This window comes from Neolamprologus brichardi, chromosome 1, assembly GCF_056152115.1.
Source record: "Neolamprologus brichardi isolate AB-2024 chromosome 1, ASM5615211v1, whole genome shotgun sequence".
Classification (NCBI taxonomy): Eukaryota; Metazoa; Chordata; class Actinopteri; order Cichliformes; family Cichlidae; genus Neolamprologus; species Neolamprologus brichardi.
In genome coordinates this window covers 33,686,498-33,703,102 of record NC_142104.1, presented here as the reverse complement: position 1 = coordinate 33,703,102, position 16,605 = coordinate 33,686,498, and the positions used below count along the sequence as shown (strand labels likewise).

Genomic DNA, 16,605 nt, shown 5'->3' with positions numbered 1-16,605 from the left:
CTCTTCACTTTCTCCATTGGGTCTGTTTAGACGCACTTTCCAGAAAGCAGCAACATTTTTTGTGCCCCATTTTTCAAATTGTGCGTCTTACTTCAGCTTAATGTGTTTACTGATTTGTGTTTACACAGGTCATATAAAAAATGTGTCTGACTTTCAAAAATCCTACCAGAGGCTGGACAAAGCTGAACTGAAAGACAGCACGGGCACTAATCATAGCAGCACAGAACTTAAGCACAAGGTCCAGAGAGGCTGGGGTCTACCACACCAGGTGTAGGCTGTGTAAAGATGTCCTTTTACTCCTAGTGTACTTACACTGGTTATCCATCCAGACTAAATCTATAGTCTCCATCTATCTGACTCAGACTCTGTGGACTGTAATTCAACTGAATACATTTTAATGTCACTATCTAAATGTAGTCTGCAGACATTATAACATCAAAAGGATTGGTCCCAGCAGAGGACCCTGTGGAGCTACATGAATATTGTTAATGTGTGAGAATATTAACAATGTGTTCACTGTGATCAACAGTTTTTAATGCTGCAGTGAGGTGTAGCAGGACAAGCTTAGTGGTAAGTCCCCTGAAAAAGTTTCACTTGTGCTTGTTTAAATTACTGGTTTGTTTGAACAAGTTCATCAGCTCAACCATAAATACTCCAAAACAATTTCTTTGTGATTCAGTGTGATTTTGCCTTTTGTAATATTAGCATGTCAAACTCTACATTCTCTACACAGATGACAAATGAAGTGTATTTAATAATATAAGTTATCTCTCACAGACAAAGTTAGTGTCTCATTCAGGTCTGTATCTGCATAGTCTCATACACATGCAGAGCTCATATTTGCTGTTTTGTGTGTCACTCAGACCTCTTCCTTACAGGGTCAGTAATTTCATTTAAAGCTACATTCACTGACACAGGCTGCTAGATCTCCAACCAGGAGAGTACACACATGATTCAGGGGGAAAAAAAAAATTATTATTTTTGTGCTGAAACTTGAACATATACAATCTCTTAGATAAATATTAGAAAGTGTCAAAGTAGTAAAATACAATACCTTTGGGTTAGATATAAGGTGATTTGACAAATCATGTCTGTTGTAAATGAGTAAGCCATTTATCGATGTGACTCAGGTTTTAAATCATCATCAGAAAAAGACTGAATACTGACCTGAGAATTCCCAGTGAACACTTTGGACTCTCCACTGCAGAACATAGAAGTTTCACTCCTGTATCCTGCAGGTTGTTGTTACGCAGGTCCAACTCTCTCAGACTAGAGGACTGGGAGTTCAGCAGTGAGGACAGCGTTTCACAGTTTCTGTCTGACAGGTTACAGCCACTCAGTCTGAAAAAATGGTGACAAGAAGACATGAAACACTAAGTAGATTCAGAATCAGAATACTTTACTGATCCCTGGGGGAAATTATTTTTTTTGTTACAAGTTCAAGTTCAAGTTCAAATTTTATTCGCCACATGCAGTGGCAGCTTGCCCTGCAGTGGAATGAACCCGCCCCCCGACCTTACACACACGACACAGACATCACATGGTGATACAAGTCAGAGAACGGTTGCATTACAGAAAAACCACTGAAATGTACACTACAATAGGAAAGTACAAGAGGAAAAAAAGAGACCTCTACTCATGCTGGGCTATAGGAGGACAGCATGAGAACAGGAAACAAAAAAAAATCCTCTGCACAGAAAGCACATAAATGTCCACAGTACAACATTATAGAGCATGTGACCAGCAACAAGGTTAGGTAGCGGATAAGGAGTAATCCCAGGCAACACAGCAGCCATCCTGCCGCTGCGCCGACTCTCCAGCGTGGGCCCAGATCTGCCTCGTGTTCCCAGGAGGCAACAAGCATCGAAGGCATTGGAAGGGGAGGGGGGATGTGTGAGTGCTTATCACTGTAAGTGTATATGTGTGCGTGTCCATAGTTCAGCTGAGACAGTGTCCTTCACCCTATCAGGCTAAGTAAACAGTCTGCTAGCCAACCCAGGTGGACTTGCATGGGATGGGAAGAATAGTCATCACACAGTCGTTATCAGGGAGTTTTTGTTCGGCTTCAGCCTTGGGCCCGCAGCTGGCGCCTAGGTATCCGCATGTTGATGTTGTTGATTTTTCTTTTATGTGAGCAGCTCAGGAGAATTTCAAAGCTGTTCTTAACACTCTGACACTGGTCTCTCAATCTCCCGTTGGAGAACCGCGAGCCTCCCCATGATGGTATCAAACTTCCGTTCCGTGGTGTTGACATTCTTGTGATTCTGAGACCCCACAAGTGCAGTGATCCGTACTGTGATATGATCCAACTTTCGCTCAAGGTTGTCATTTTGAGCAGGCCTCTCTTTGATGTATCCCAATATACGCTCAATGGTGTTATTTTGAGTCTTCACGGCAGCTGTAAGCGTCTCCAAGGTGTTAGCCATGCTGCTTTCGTTGTGAGAAGTCGCGCCTCGTCCCATCGTTTCAATCCCAGCGGGCAGCCTTGGGGGGGTTTTGAACAGCCGGTTCCGCTCTCTTAATTCTCCGATAAGCCAGGGCCAAGCCAGTTCCGATCAGCAAGAACCCTGTTATCATGGTTCCGAATAGGTAGATATCTTCAGCGTCCTCTATCGACAGTCCCGCCAGGCACATGATACTCCATTTCTGCCACCCGTCCATCGTGTATCCGGCAGGAAAAGTCCCTCCAGGGCACTCGGGCTCTACCAAGCCCAGACTTCTCATTGAGAAAAGGGTGTCAATGGCATTCAGAGACCAGTGGATCAAATCCATAATTCTCTTTTAGGTTTAGAGAACAACAGTGAGAGACTGTTCCAGGGAAAGTAATACACACGAGACAGGACAAAGACACAAGAGGCTAAGCAGGGAAGATAAGGGGAAGGAGAAGAGGAGAAAAAGTGCGACCCCCTTCGCCGAGAGCCAAACGAGAACAGTTCTCCATTATAAACAAACATTAACAAAGACAGACAACACACTAACTAAGAATTCATGGTGCCATGAGGAGCTATATTTACAATATTTCAACACTGTTTCAGGACATGCTGGAATCCATATTGCCTTACGTTACAAACGACAAATGTGGCAGCTTATTGTGACTTGGATGGATTCATTCAAAAAAAAAAAAAAAAAAAAATACAGGACCTTTGGGTTAGATATAAGGTGATTTGACAAATCATGTCTGTTGTAAATGAGTAAGCCATTTATCGATGTGACTCAGGTTTTAAATCATCATCAGAAAAAGACTGAATACTGACCTGAGAATTCCCAGTGAACACTTTGGACTCTCCACTGCAGAACATAGAAGCTTCACTCCTGTATCCTGCAGGTTGTTGTTACGCAGGTCCAGCTCTCTCAGACTAGAGGACTGGGAGCTCAGCACTGAGGACAGCATTTCACAGCTTCTTTCTGACAGGTTACAGCCACTGAGTCTGAAAACATTATGACAAGAAGACATGAAACACTAAGTATATTCATAATCAGAATCAGAATACGTTATTGATCCCTAGGGGAAATTATTTACTGTGACTTGGATGGATTCATTCAAAAAAAAATACACACACACAGGCTCAATGTTAATTTTTTCTAAATGAAATTGATTAAATGACGTTTAATCAATTTCACTGACAGGCGGTGTTACTGATTATATCAACTTCTGTGTTGACACTGTGAGTCCCAAAAAAACCATTCTGTGCTTCCCCAACAATAAGCCCTGGGTTACCAAAGACATCAAAGCAACCCTGAACAAGAAAAAAAGAGCTTTCAGAAACGGTGACAGAGATCAGCTGAAACTGGTGCAGAAGGAGCTGAAAGCCAAGATTGCAGAGGGAAAAAAGTCCTACAGAAGGAGGCTGGAAAACAACACCAGGGAGGTGTGGAATGGAATGCGGGCCATCACTGGCCTGAGACAAAAGAGAGGTGTTGCGAAGGATGGGGACGTCGGAAGTGCTAACGACCTAAATCTGCACTTCAATAGGTTTGACTGCCCTACGTCTCCTGTCTCCACACCCAGCTCTTCCCATCTTCTCCTTTGTCCTCCCCCTCACCTGCCCCCTCAGACTGTCTAACCCTGTCCCTCTCAGCAGATGACATCAAAAGAGAATTAGGAAGACTCCACAACGTTCTACAACGGATCTTCAACATGAGTCTGGAAATGCAGAGAGTCCCATCACTCTGGAAGACATCCTGCCTGTTTCCTGTCCCTAAAAAGATCAACCCGTCGACCCTCGGTGACTACAGGCCAGTGGCTCTGACCTCACATGTCATCCTGAAACATCTGCGTCTGCTCGTGGAGCCCTGGCTGCACCCCCTGTAGTTTGCTTATCAACCTCGTATCGGCATGGAGGATGCCATCATCTACCTGCTGGACCAGGCTTATTCTCATCTGGACATTGTTGGGAGCCCTGTGAGGGTCATGTACTTTGACTTCTCTAGTGCTTTTAACACGATCAGACTATCACTGCTGGGGAATAAGCTCACGGAAATGCAGGTGGACGCCCCACTGGTAGGTTGGATTACGGACTATTTAACAAGTCGACCACAGTATGTCCGACTGAAGAGCTGCCGCACAGGGGCGCCACAGGGGATTGTCCTATCACCCTCCCTCTTCAATTCAATTCAATTTTATTTATATAGCACCAAATCACAATAAAAGTCGCCTCAAGGCACTTCATAGATACAGAGAAAAACCCAACAATCATATGACCCCCTATGAGCAAGCACTTTGGCGACAGTGGGAAGGAAAAACTCCCTTTTAACAGGAAGAAACCTCTGGCAGAACCAGGCTCAGAGAGGGGCGGCCATCTGCTGCGACCGGTTGGGGTGAGAGAAGGAAAACAGGATGAAAGACATGCTGTGGAAGAGAGACAGAGGTTAATAACAGGTATGATTCAATGCAGAGAGGTCTATTAACACATAGTGAGTGAGAAAGGTGACTGGAAAGGAAAAACTTCACCCTCTACACATCAGACTTCAGGTACAAGTCTCAGTCATGTCATCTGCAGAAATCCTCGGATGACTCTGCCATTGTGGGCTGTATCAGGGATGGACAGGAGGAGGAGTACAGGAGTGTGGTGGATGGCTTTGTCGAGTGGTGTGAGCTAAACCACCTACAACTTAACATCACAAAGACAAAACTGATCATGGACTTTAGGGTGCTGGCTCCTCCTCCTAACCCTGTCACCATCAGAGGGGCTAATGTGGAGATCGTTGAGGACTACCGGTACCTGGGGGTACACTTGGACTATAAACTGGACTGGGCCAAGAACACCAATGCTATCTTCAAAAAAGGGCAGAGTCAGCTTTTCCTACTGAGGCGACTCAGGTCCTTCAATGTTGGTGGGAAAATGCTGACCATGTTCTATCATTCTTTGTTGGAGAGCGTTGTGTTCTTTGTAGCTGTGTGCTGGGGAAGTGGGGTGAAGACAGCTGATGCCAACAGGCTGAACAAACTGATTAACAAGGCTGGTTCTGTCCTGGGTGTCAGACTTGAGAACATGGGGGAGGTGTCTGAGAGGAGAATGCTAAAAAAGCTTCTTTCTATCACAGACAACCCCTGTCATCCCATGCACGCCCCCATGATGCACCATCGGAGTAAACACAGCAAAAGACTCATTAGCCCAAAATGCAGAACTGACCGCCACAGTAAATCCTTTGTGCCAGTGGCAATAAGACTGTATAACTCTTCCTCACTCTGTGGGTGATTTTCCTGAGACTATTACCTTTGTTATTCTGATATCTTTCAGACCGTGCAATATCACCCAACACTACCATATAGAATATTGCATATTTATTTCATCCCCCCATCATACGCTGCTACTCCCTTTATTCTATTGCACAATACTATGTCACTTTCTAGAATTGCCTGCACTGATACTTAAGTTATTTATTCTCCAGGATACAGTCATTTATATTACTTCGTTAGATTTATTGATACTATGTCTTGCACTATCCTACTGCTGTATATTACTGTATACTACTATTCTTATTGTATATATTGTATATCTTATTTATCTGTTCCTCTGTCTCTCCTGCTGCTTTGAGCATGTACACGACAAAAGAATTTCCCTCTGGATAAATAAAGTTATTATTATTATTATTATTATTAATTGATGAAAAAAGTAGCTATCGCTTGATCTGACCTCAGCGTTTCCAGTTTGCAGTATTGACTCTTCATCCCAGCAGACAGAAGCTTCACTCCTGAATCCTGCAGGTTGTTGTTACCCAGATCCAGCTCTGTCAGACCAGAGGACTGGGAGCTCAGGACTGAGGACAGAGCTTCACAGCTTCTGTCTGACAGGTTACAGCCACTCAGTCTGAAATCAAGGTGGAAGGGAGACAAGATCAACAAAACAAATCAGAGCTTTATTGCTTTTTTGTTGTTTTTAAGCAGAAATCAGTGAGGTGCTTGTAGATTTTGTTCTTTTGGATTATTACCCAATAACACACACATTCACTAATATTTGTGACTTTTGTAATAGTAGCATTTATAATGCAAAACAACAGCAATCACAGATTGAAGGGGCCTGAATAAAACTACAATGCAGTGACTTTTAAGATGACCTGTTCTTCCAATTTCCAACAGCAGATTATACTCCAACCTTACAGTTAAAAATAATTCTTTATCTCGTACTGAATCTTGGTGCACCTCCCCCCTGTTTATTAAAATGAAGTGGTACTGAAGTTGCTGTTAGTGATCTGTGATACCACCGATTTCTTTTTTCATCCAATACAAAGTTAATTTCAGGCTGGTATCTGCAATTTTGATGAAAGCTATTCCTTCAGAATCAATACAAGACATCATAAGAAAATATGATGTTTCAAGACATCATAAGAAAATATGATGTTTTGTATGACATAAAAAGCCTGCTTTTTAAAGTCCTTATACGACCGTTGCAAGAGCTTGGTCCACATAGCTGGCAATAAGTTGGACTCGTTCCTGATGGGTGATGGGCTCCGCCTTTTGTCACCAATTCTGTCTCATCTCTGCTTTTCGTGGATGATGTGGTTGTGTTGGCTTCATCGGGTGATGGAACGGTTTGCAGCCGAGTGTGAAGAAGTGGGAATGAGAATCAGCACCTCCAAATCTGAGGCCGTGGTCCTCAGCCTGAAAAGGGTGGAGTGCCCGCTCCGGGTCAGGGACGAATTCCTGCCCCAAGTGAAGGAGTTTAAGTATCTCGGGGTCTTGTTCACGAGAAATGGGAGAAGGAGGCGGGAGAACAATAGGTGGATTGGTGCAGCGGCTGCAGTGTTGTGGACCATGTACCGATCCATCGTGGTGAAGAGAGAGCTGAGTGTAAAAGTGAAGCTCTCAATTTACCGGTTGATCTACGTCCCCACCCTCACCTATGGTCACGAGCTGTAGGTAGTGACCGAAAGAACGAGATTGCGGATACAAGCGGCGGAAATGGGCTTCCTCTGAAGGGTGGCTGGCCTCTCCCTTAGAGATAGGGTGAGAAGTTCTGCAATCCGGGAGGGGCTCAGAGTAGAGCCGCTGCTCCTCTACATCGAAAGGAGTCAGTTGAGGTGGTTCGGGCATCTGACAAGGATGCCTCCTGGGAGCCTCCTTGGTGAGGTATTCCTGGCATGTCTCACCAGGAGGAGGCCCCAGGGCAGACCCTGAGCCCAGATCAGCCAGGGTTTCAGGTGAGCTCATTGTGAAACCTAGCCCCACCCTATCATGTGATTTCTAGAGGTCAGATAGCCCAGGATGTGAGTGGGCGTTAAGGCATCTGGGAAGGGATCTCAAAACTTGATTATTGATGGCAGACAGTTGGTGGTCTATAATCCAGTTTTGAGATCCACGGAGAAGGAGAGGGAGAAGAGGAGGTATTCAGGTAAAGCTCTGGATGTACTAGCGGCGTGGTTTGGCTGGTAAGCGACGTCGAGCTTGCGTTGTCTCCTGTGTCCAGAAAAGCTCCATGAAGGGGGACTTGTTTTCCACGGCCTTGTTTTACGCTGGGCCTGGCTCTGTGAGACCTTGCCACCTCAGGAGGGTTTATCCAGACTCTTCTGCGGGCTGGCTTTTTCTTCCCTCGGTGAGTGGATTCTGCGAGTGTGACGGCTCAAACCCTGTGTATTTACATCCCTTAACTCGAGCCTCTGCAAATAATGAGGCTTCTAGCTCACTGAATATGGCGCTTTTTAACGCTCAATCTCTGTCTAATAAATCATTCTTGTTGAATGATTTTATATTATCTAAAAAACTCGATTTTTTATTCCTGACTGAGACCTGGCAGCGGGATGTAGACTACTCATCACTTATTAAACTCTGCCCGGATGGCTATACTTTTATTACCCAGCCTCGGTTGTCTTGTCGGGGTGGTGGGCTTGCCGTGGCTTTCCAGGACCGTTCCTCCTGCCGCTCCGTGAAAACTGGACTTTTTCGCTCGTTTGAGCTGCAGCTGCTTAAAATTGGTAACAAGTATCCTTTGTACTGTGCTGTGGTGTATCGTCCACCTGGATATAACAGGTCATTTTTATCGGAGCTCAACGACTTCTTATCCGCTACTATGAAGCTGTCTGGAGTGCTTATAGTTGGGGACTTTAACATACACGTTGATGATGACTCCGACCCATTTGCCAGAGACTTTATAAACATTATGGATTCTTTTCATTTGACTCAGCATGTGTCCGGTCCTACACACAGCAAAGGTCACACACTGGACCTTGTTTTTACTTTGGGTTTAAATATTGATTTTATTTGCTATCTCCTCAAAATGGTGTTGATTTCTCAACCTTTTTAATAATTATTGCCTCTCTATTTTAGATGAAATCTGTCCGGTTAAGACGAGGAGTGTTTCTGCCTCTAAATCTTCTCCTTGGCTAAATGACAGTATTCGTTGTCTAAAACGTGATTGTCGTAAAGCGGAGCGCAGGTGGAGGAAAACTCATCTAAATGTTCACCTCCTCTATCTTAAGGACCTTTTAGATTCTTTTAATAATGCAATCCGAGATGCGAGGGCTGCCCATTTCTCACACTTGGTTACAAAGAGCAGAGCCAATCCTAAGGTGCTATTCAACACCATTAGTGACATTGTTACTCCTGCTCTGCCTGCGGCCCCTATTTTTTCTAACGAGGACTGTGAAAATTTTCTCTCTTTTCTGCTTGCAAAAATTCATAACGTGAGAATGAATTTTACACACTCATCTGTTATCTCGATCTCCACCCCATCCCGCCCCGTTATCTTGGATACTTTCTCTCCGGTTTCACTACCTGAGCTAGTGAAATTAGTGAATTCAGTGTAAGCATCCTCCTGTTCACTTGACATTATACCTGCATCATTATTCAAAAATGTCTTCCAGTCTATTGGCCCATGTGTGATGACTTTAATCAACTCTTCACTGGCATCTAGTATAGTTCCGGTTTATTTTAAAAACGCAGCTATTCTCCCACTTTAAAAAAACCTCAGCTTGACCCCTCTCTTTGGAGCAGCTAAAGACCTATCTCTAAATTACCGTTAATCGCTAAGCTTCTAGAAAAGGTTGTGGCTAAGCAACTTATGGCAGCTCTAGATAAACATGGCATTTATGATAAGTTTCAGTCCGGTTTTCGTCAATTTCACTCCATGGAGACAGCTCTTCTTAGGGTCTCAAGTGATATCTTGATGAATAATGATGCAGGAAAATGCTCTGTTTTACTCATGTTGGACCTCACATCAGCTTTCGACACAGTTGACCATCACATTCTCATTGAAAGGCTGAAAAATTGGGTTGGTGTATCTGGAACTGCATTAGAGTGGTTCTCCTCTTATCTCCATCACCGATCCTTTTCTGTGGCGGTCTCCGATTTTAGGTCATCCTCTACCTCCCTTACTTATGGTGTCCCTCAAGGGTCAGTTTTGGGGCCTTTATTGTTTTTAATTTATCTTCTCCCCCTCCAGCATATAATGGGCTCTTTTGAGGACATTTCGTATCATTGTTATGCTGATGATATTCAGTTGTACGTTTCTTTTATGCCCGAGGATTTATCTAAGCTGAATGATTGCTTAGATTTGATCAAACGTTGGATGGCTGCAAATTTCCTCCAACTCAACGAGGGGAAAACCGAAGTCCTCGTATGTGCCCCTGATAGGTTTCTATCGCAGATAGTGAAAGCCCTTGGTCCTCTCTCACTTTATGTTAAATCCTCTATCAGGAATTTAGGTGTCACCTTTGACTCGAGTCTCACATTGGATGGGCATGTGAAATCTCTGGTTTGGTCTTGTTGTTATCATTTAAGAAATGTGGCTAGGCTAAGCCCGGTTTTATCTCGATCTGAACTTGAGATTGCTATACATGCTTTTATTTCGTCACGCTTGGATTATTGTAATTCGCTGTTTATGTGTCTAAGCAAAGGTTCTCTGGATCGTCTGCAGGTTGTGCAAAATGCTGCAGCTAGGCTTTTGACAAAATCCTCCAAGTACTCACATGTGACACCGTTATTATCTCAGTTACACTGGCTTCCTGTTAAATTTAGAGTTGATTTTAAGATCCTGGTCTTGACCTACAGAGCTGTGCACGGACTGGCACCAGCCTACATCTTTGAAGAGAGAGACCCCTGCACAGCTCAAACGCCAGTTGCAAGAGCTCTAACATTAGAATCATAAACTGTGCCTCATATAGGTTTTATTTTGGTACTTTACACAGTCTCAAACATTGCTTATATGGAAAGTTCCTCTTTTCTGTGTATTATCTATTAATATGCCTGTGCACTAAAACTTCCTGTTTTTCAGTCTGGCTGAGCACTTAGTTTGTGAGTTAAAAGTGGCCTTGCTCTACAAGCCTTCATTATTAAAGTACATAAAACAATATAATGAGCAGATACACATTAAAAAATATTTATTTTATTTCTAACATGGCATTAAACTTATTGGTAATGTCACAAGAAAAACAATGGTGTGCTTGGTTTCAACGTAACTTTATCCTTTCATGAGTTATTTACAGGTTTCTCTTTGTTCACAGCCATTGACATGTCGAAGAGGTTAACATGTGACGAGCGGATCAAAATTGTGTTAATATCTGGTGAACGCAGCAACCGGGTCATTGCAGCAGATTTCAATGCAAGACACCCTACAAGGACACCCATCCCCCATGCTACAGTTAGCAAACTGCTTGCTAAGTTTCGTGAAACTGGTTCAGCGTTGGATTTGCCAAAATGTGGATGCAAGAAAACTGTCACTAATTGGGGTGGCTCTAGCTCAGGTGGCAGAGCGGATCAGCCACTAACCACAAGGTCGGTGGTTCAATCCCAGGCTGCTCCAGTCTGAATGCCAAATATCCTTGGGCAAGATACTAACCCCATGTTGCTCTCCGATGCATCCATCGGAGTGTGAATGTGTGTGAATGTGTGTGAATGTGTATGAATGTTAGATACATAGCACTTAAGCTTAGAAGTGCTTGTGTGAATGGGTGTGATTGGGTGAATGAATTAGCTGTATAAAGCGCTTTGAGTGAAATAGAAAAGCGCTATATAAGGACCAGTCCATTTACCATTTACCATAATGAAGAAACATCAGTGGCTGTTCTAGCTTCATTCAGCAAGAGCCCACAGCGTAGCACTCGCCGCATGTCACTGGAGAGTGGCGAACATCCATTCGGCGGATATTAGCTACTCACTAGTGATGGGTCGTTCGCGAACGAAATGGCTCTTAGAGCTGGCTCTTTGAAGTGAACGACGCGAGCCGGCTCCTTATTGGGAGCCGTGAGTTTTTTTTTTCTTTCTCTCACCCTCTCTCTCGCCCTTTTTTCCACTAAACTCCACACGCCCGGCCTGTACTTTGCGCTGGGCAGAGGGGGGAGGGGCGTTAGTTACACTCGCAGTAGCACAGGAACAGAGCCAGAGAGAAAGAGAGCGAGGGACAACAACATCACATTAGAAAGGTATAGTAATCATCCACTATTTTCAGTTGCAGATGATAAAGGATTCAGAAATCATGCAGGCCCATATGACAGAGAATATGCATCTTCTTTTTGTTTTAATATTTTAATTTATATTTAATTGTGTTGTGGTTTGCAGTGTTTTGTGTTGTTTCACGTTAAATTTGTTTAAAAGGAAAAAGCTGAAAATTTAAATAGTTAAAAATTTAAAATGTAAATAGTTGTTTTTTGTATTATATGATTTATTTATTATATTTTATGTGGAGTGAATAAATAAAGTATATTCATGGTGGCCCTTAGAGACAAAGCACGTACAAACTCCAAAACACGTACAAACTCCAAAACACGTAAAAACTCAGAAGCACGTACAAACTCAGAATCATGTACAAAAGACAACAGAAGTGCTTCAGGATGCTAGGGCGCAGTGTTGAGCTTTTGTTACCTAGTGGCTACACAAGCCAGGAAGTATCAACAACCAGATTTGGTGTGTGGTAGTAACAGGTAAATGAACTTTTTTTTTAAATTATTTGAATAAATATGAGTGCTTGTCTATAAATACACAAACAATACACACATGCTTTCAATTGTGTAATTTAAGTGATCTGGGTAGCTCTGTTTTGGAAGTTCAGTAAACACTAGAAATGTGTTTTGGAGTTTGTACATGCTTTTTGGAGTTTGTATATGCTTTGTCTCTAAGAGCCATATATAAACATATATAAATAAAACCACTTTTTTTACATTAGTAATTCCTTTTCTGCATAATTTTATATTATTGTTAATGATTAAGTAATTAAAGCAACAAAACAACCTGAAGAGCCGGTTCGGAGCCAAAAGAGCCGGCTCTTTTTAGTGAGCCGAGCCGAAAGAGCCGGATCTCTAAAAAGAGCCGGAAATCCCATCACTACTACTCACAAATGGCACCCTTACAAACTCCAGCTACGGCAGCATCTCAACGAGGATGACCCAGATCGGCGCACAGAATTGCCAGAATGGGCAAAACAAAAATTGGAACAGGACCCTCAGTTCACACAGAAGATTTTGTTCAGTGATGAGGCAAACTTTTATGTGAATGGTGAAGTTAACAAACAAAACCACCACTATTGGTCTGACACTAACCCACATTGGATGGATCCCTCCAAGACTGTTGGAACAACAAAAGTGATGGTTTGGTGTGGCACAACGATAGTGGGTCCATTCTTCATCAATGGAAATCTCAAGGCCACTGGATATTTGAAATTGCTACATGATGATGTGTTTCCCTCTTTGTGGACTGAAGCTGACATGTTCCATGAGTTTTTCCAGCAAGATGGTGCACAACCACATTATGGGTGCCAGGTCCAAGCATTCCTAGATGAACAGTTTCCTGGAAAGTGGATTGGTCGTCGTGGGCCAGTTGAATGGCCCCCAAGGTCTCCCAAACTGACCACCTTAGACTTTTACCTTTGGGGTCATCTGAAGGATATTGTCTATGGTGTGAAGATATGAGATGTGCAGCACCTGAAACTACAGATACTGGATGCCTGTGCTGGCATTTCTCCTGTGGTGTTGCTATCAGTGTGTGAAGAGTGGGAGAAGAGGGTTGCATTGACAATCCAACACAATGGGCAGCACATTGAACACATTTTATAAGAGGTCAGAAACTTGTAAATAACTCATGAAAGAATAAAGTTACGTTGAAACCAAGCACACCATTGTTTTTCTTGTGACATTACCAATAAGTTTGATGTGTCACATGGCCCTCTTCCTATTGAAAAAAACAAAAGTTGTATCCAAGATGGCCGACTTCTAAATGGCCACCATGGTCACCACCCATCTTGAGGAGTTTGCCCCTCACATATACTAATGTGCCACAAACAGGACTTTAATATCACCAACCATTCCCATATTATTACGGTGTATCCATATAAATGGCCCACCCTGTATATCAATAAGTAACAATCAACACACCACGCCCAGCAGCCTGGACACCCCTGATTCAGGTGAACCAGCCCAAGGCAACATACCAAGATAAATGCCAAAGGAACCAAATTACCAAAAATCCAAACACACGTGATTCTTTTGATAGTCTACGTAATCGTGACTAGTCGACTAGTCGTGGCAGCCCTAATTTGAACACGTGATTCTGCACAGGGGTCCATCCTACCAACCAACCTCAGATCTCCACGCATGCACACATCAATGCACATACATTTGCAGACATACAGATTTTAATGTTCTGTTTTTATAGTGTAATTAGAGTGTATGATGTGGGTTGATCAAAACATTTTAAGCTCCTTAAGTGTTTAAAGACTGTATCAAAAGTTCATTCAAGTTACAATATTGTGGTCAAAAGTTCTCATTTTTTCTTTTACACTATACAACTATGTAGGCTGATGGTTTTAGGACATGGATCTGTCATGGAAGAAATCTATGACCACTTCTAATCAACATTTTAAAACTAAAGTTATGATCACATATTTACTTATGTAAAGCAAGGGTCTTCTTGCTTTTCTGCGACAGGTTTGTCTCACTGACAAACAAATATTGTCTTTAATGTATTTGTGCTGAAGCTGAATATTTTACATTTTTTATGTGGGTGCATTCATTGTTTATCTTCTGACCGCCCCAGAAGACCGCCCCAGGGTCTTCTGGGGTGGTCAGTGCGCCCCAGAAGACCCTGGGGCGCACTGACCGCCTCTGTCAGTGCGCCCCAGGGTGGCTGTGGCTACAATGTAGCTGCCATCACCAGTGTGTGAATGTGTGGGTGGATGATTGTGTATAGTGTAAAGCGCTTTGGGGTCCTTAGGACCAAGTAAAGCGCTATACAAATACAGACCATTTACCATTTACCATTTACTTACAGAGCTTTGTTGGAGGCTTTGACTACTGGCAGCAGCCTCAGAAGAGCCTCCTCTGAAGCAGAGTATTTCTTCAGGTCAAACACATCCAGATCTTTTTCTGATGACAGTAAGATGAAGACCAGAGCTGACCACTGAGCAGGAGACAGTTTATCTGTGGAGAGACTTCCTGATCTCAGGGACTCTTGGATCTCCTCCACTAGAGAACGATCATTCAGTTCATTCAGACAGTGGAACAGATTGATGCTTTTCTCTGCAGACAGATTCTCACTGAGCTTCTCCTTGATGTACTGGACTGTTTTCTGATTGGTCCCTGAGATACTTCCTGTCTGTGTCAGCAGACCTCGTAGGAGAGTCTGATTGGTCTGCAGTGAAAGACCCAGGAGGAAGCGCAGGAACAAGTCCAGGTGTCCATTTGGACTCTGTAAGGCCTTGTTCACAGCACTCTGGTGGAGAGATTGAAGTTTTGGTTTGTTAAATAGTTTAGACCATGTAGAGGTTGTTTGTTGTTGTTCCAGCAGATTGAGTCCAGAGTTGATGAAGGTCAGATGGACATGAAGAGCAGCCAGAAACTCCTGAACACCATTGATGAAGCAGAACACCTTGTCCTGGTACAGTCCTCTCTCCTCTTTAAAGATCTGTGTGAACACTCCTGAGTACACTGAGGCTGCTCTGATATTGATGCTACACTCTGTCAGGTCTGATTCATAGAAGATCAAGTTTCCTTTCTGCAGCTGATCAAAAGCCAGTTTTCCCAAAGACTCCATCATCTTCCTGCTCTCTGGACTCCAGTGTGGATCTGTCTCAGTTCCTCCATCATACTTGACCTTCTTCACTTTGGCCTGAACCACCAGGAAGTGGATGTACATCTCAGTCAGGGTCTTGGGCAGCTGTCCTCCCTCTCTGGTTTCCAGCACATCCTCCAGAACTGTAGCAGTTATCCAGCAGAAGACTGGGATGTGGCACATGATGTGGAGGCTTCGTGATGTCTTGATGTGGGAGATGATCCTGGTGGCCTGCTCCTTATCTCTGGATCTCTTCCTGAAGTACTCCTCCTTCTGTGGGTCAGTGAACCCTCTGACCTCTGTCACCATGCCAACACAGTCAGGAGGGATCTGATTGTCATTCGGGTGGGGCTGAGATTTGAGGTGCTTCTTTCTTGAAACACTCCTTTGTCCTAATGAAATAATTCTTTGTTAGGCCAGGGCGGAAGGGAGGGTAAGTGAATGCAGCACAGTCGGAATCAGAATCAGAGAAGGTAAGCGACTCATGTTGTAACTGACGTCAGACGCCGGAGATTTTGGCGGAAAATTAAAGCAAATGGTAGTTTAGATTTGAACAAATTTCTTTAAGCTTCAGTATTACCAAATACACTTATCAATTGTCTCATAACTAACAATATTTATCTAAATAATCTCCAACACCCTGGAGAACAACGGGGAGAGTTTAGAGGCTCTCCAAGATTATATTGATCAGTGCTTTCAGGATCTCGTGATGAAGAAGGCCCAGAGTGCAGCTTCCCCGGCCAAATCTGAGACGCCGTCGTCGAAAAGACAACGCCCGGCAGATTCCCCCGGCACAACATCGCCAGCCGGCAAAGATATTGCCGACATACTGGAGTCAATCGACAAGCGATTGTCCAGTTTCGACGCAAGGCTGTCCCTGGTGGAGATTCTTCACCGGGAATTTAAATGCTTGCGAGAATCCCTGGAGTTCAGCCAGCAGCAAGTGGAAACGCTCGCTGCTGAAAATGCCACGCTAAGGGAGTCGGTGAAATCTCTCACAGAAAATGTTACCCAGCTCATTAGAGAAAATAAAAAAATGAAAGAAACGGTTATTGATCTACAAGCTCGTAGCATGCGTGATAATCTAGTATTTTCTGGTATTCCAGAAGCCGCTGGAGAGGACGCGGAGA

The 16,605-nt window shown here is 43.6% G+C and overlaps 1 protein-coding gene across 1 annotated transcript in view; it reads right to left on the bottom strand.

Moving 5' to 3' along the window:
- Positions 1-15,784, bottom strand: part of LOC148106449 (protein NLRC3-like) — a 28,855-nt gene extending 13,071 nt beyond the window's left edge. The window contains exons 1-3 of the mRNA XM_087844889.1: positions 14,694-15,784; positions 6,138-6,311; positions 3,255-3,428 (exon numbers count right to left, since the gene is read on the bottom strand). Of these exons, the coding sequence (XP_087701015.1) occupies positions 3,255-3,428; positions 6,138-6,311; positions 14,694-15,784 (1,439 nt within the window). The remainder of the gene's footprint in view (positions 1-3,254; positions 3,429-6,137; positions 6,312-14,693) is intronic.
- Positions 15,785-16,605: the final 821 nt, after the last annotated feature.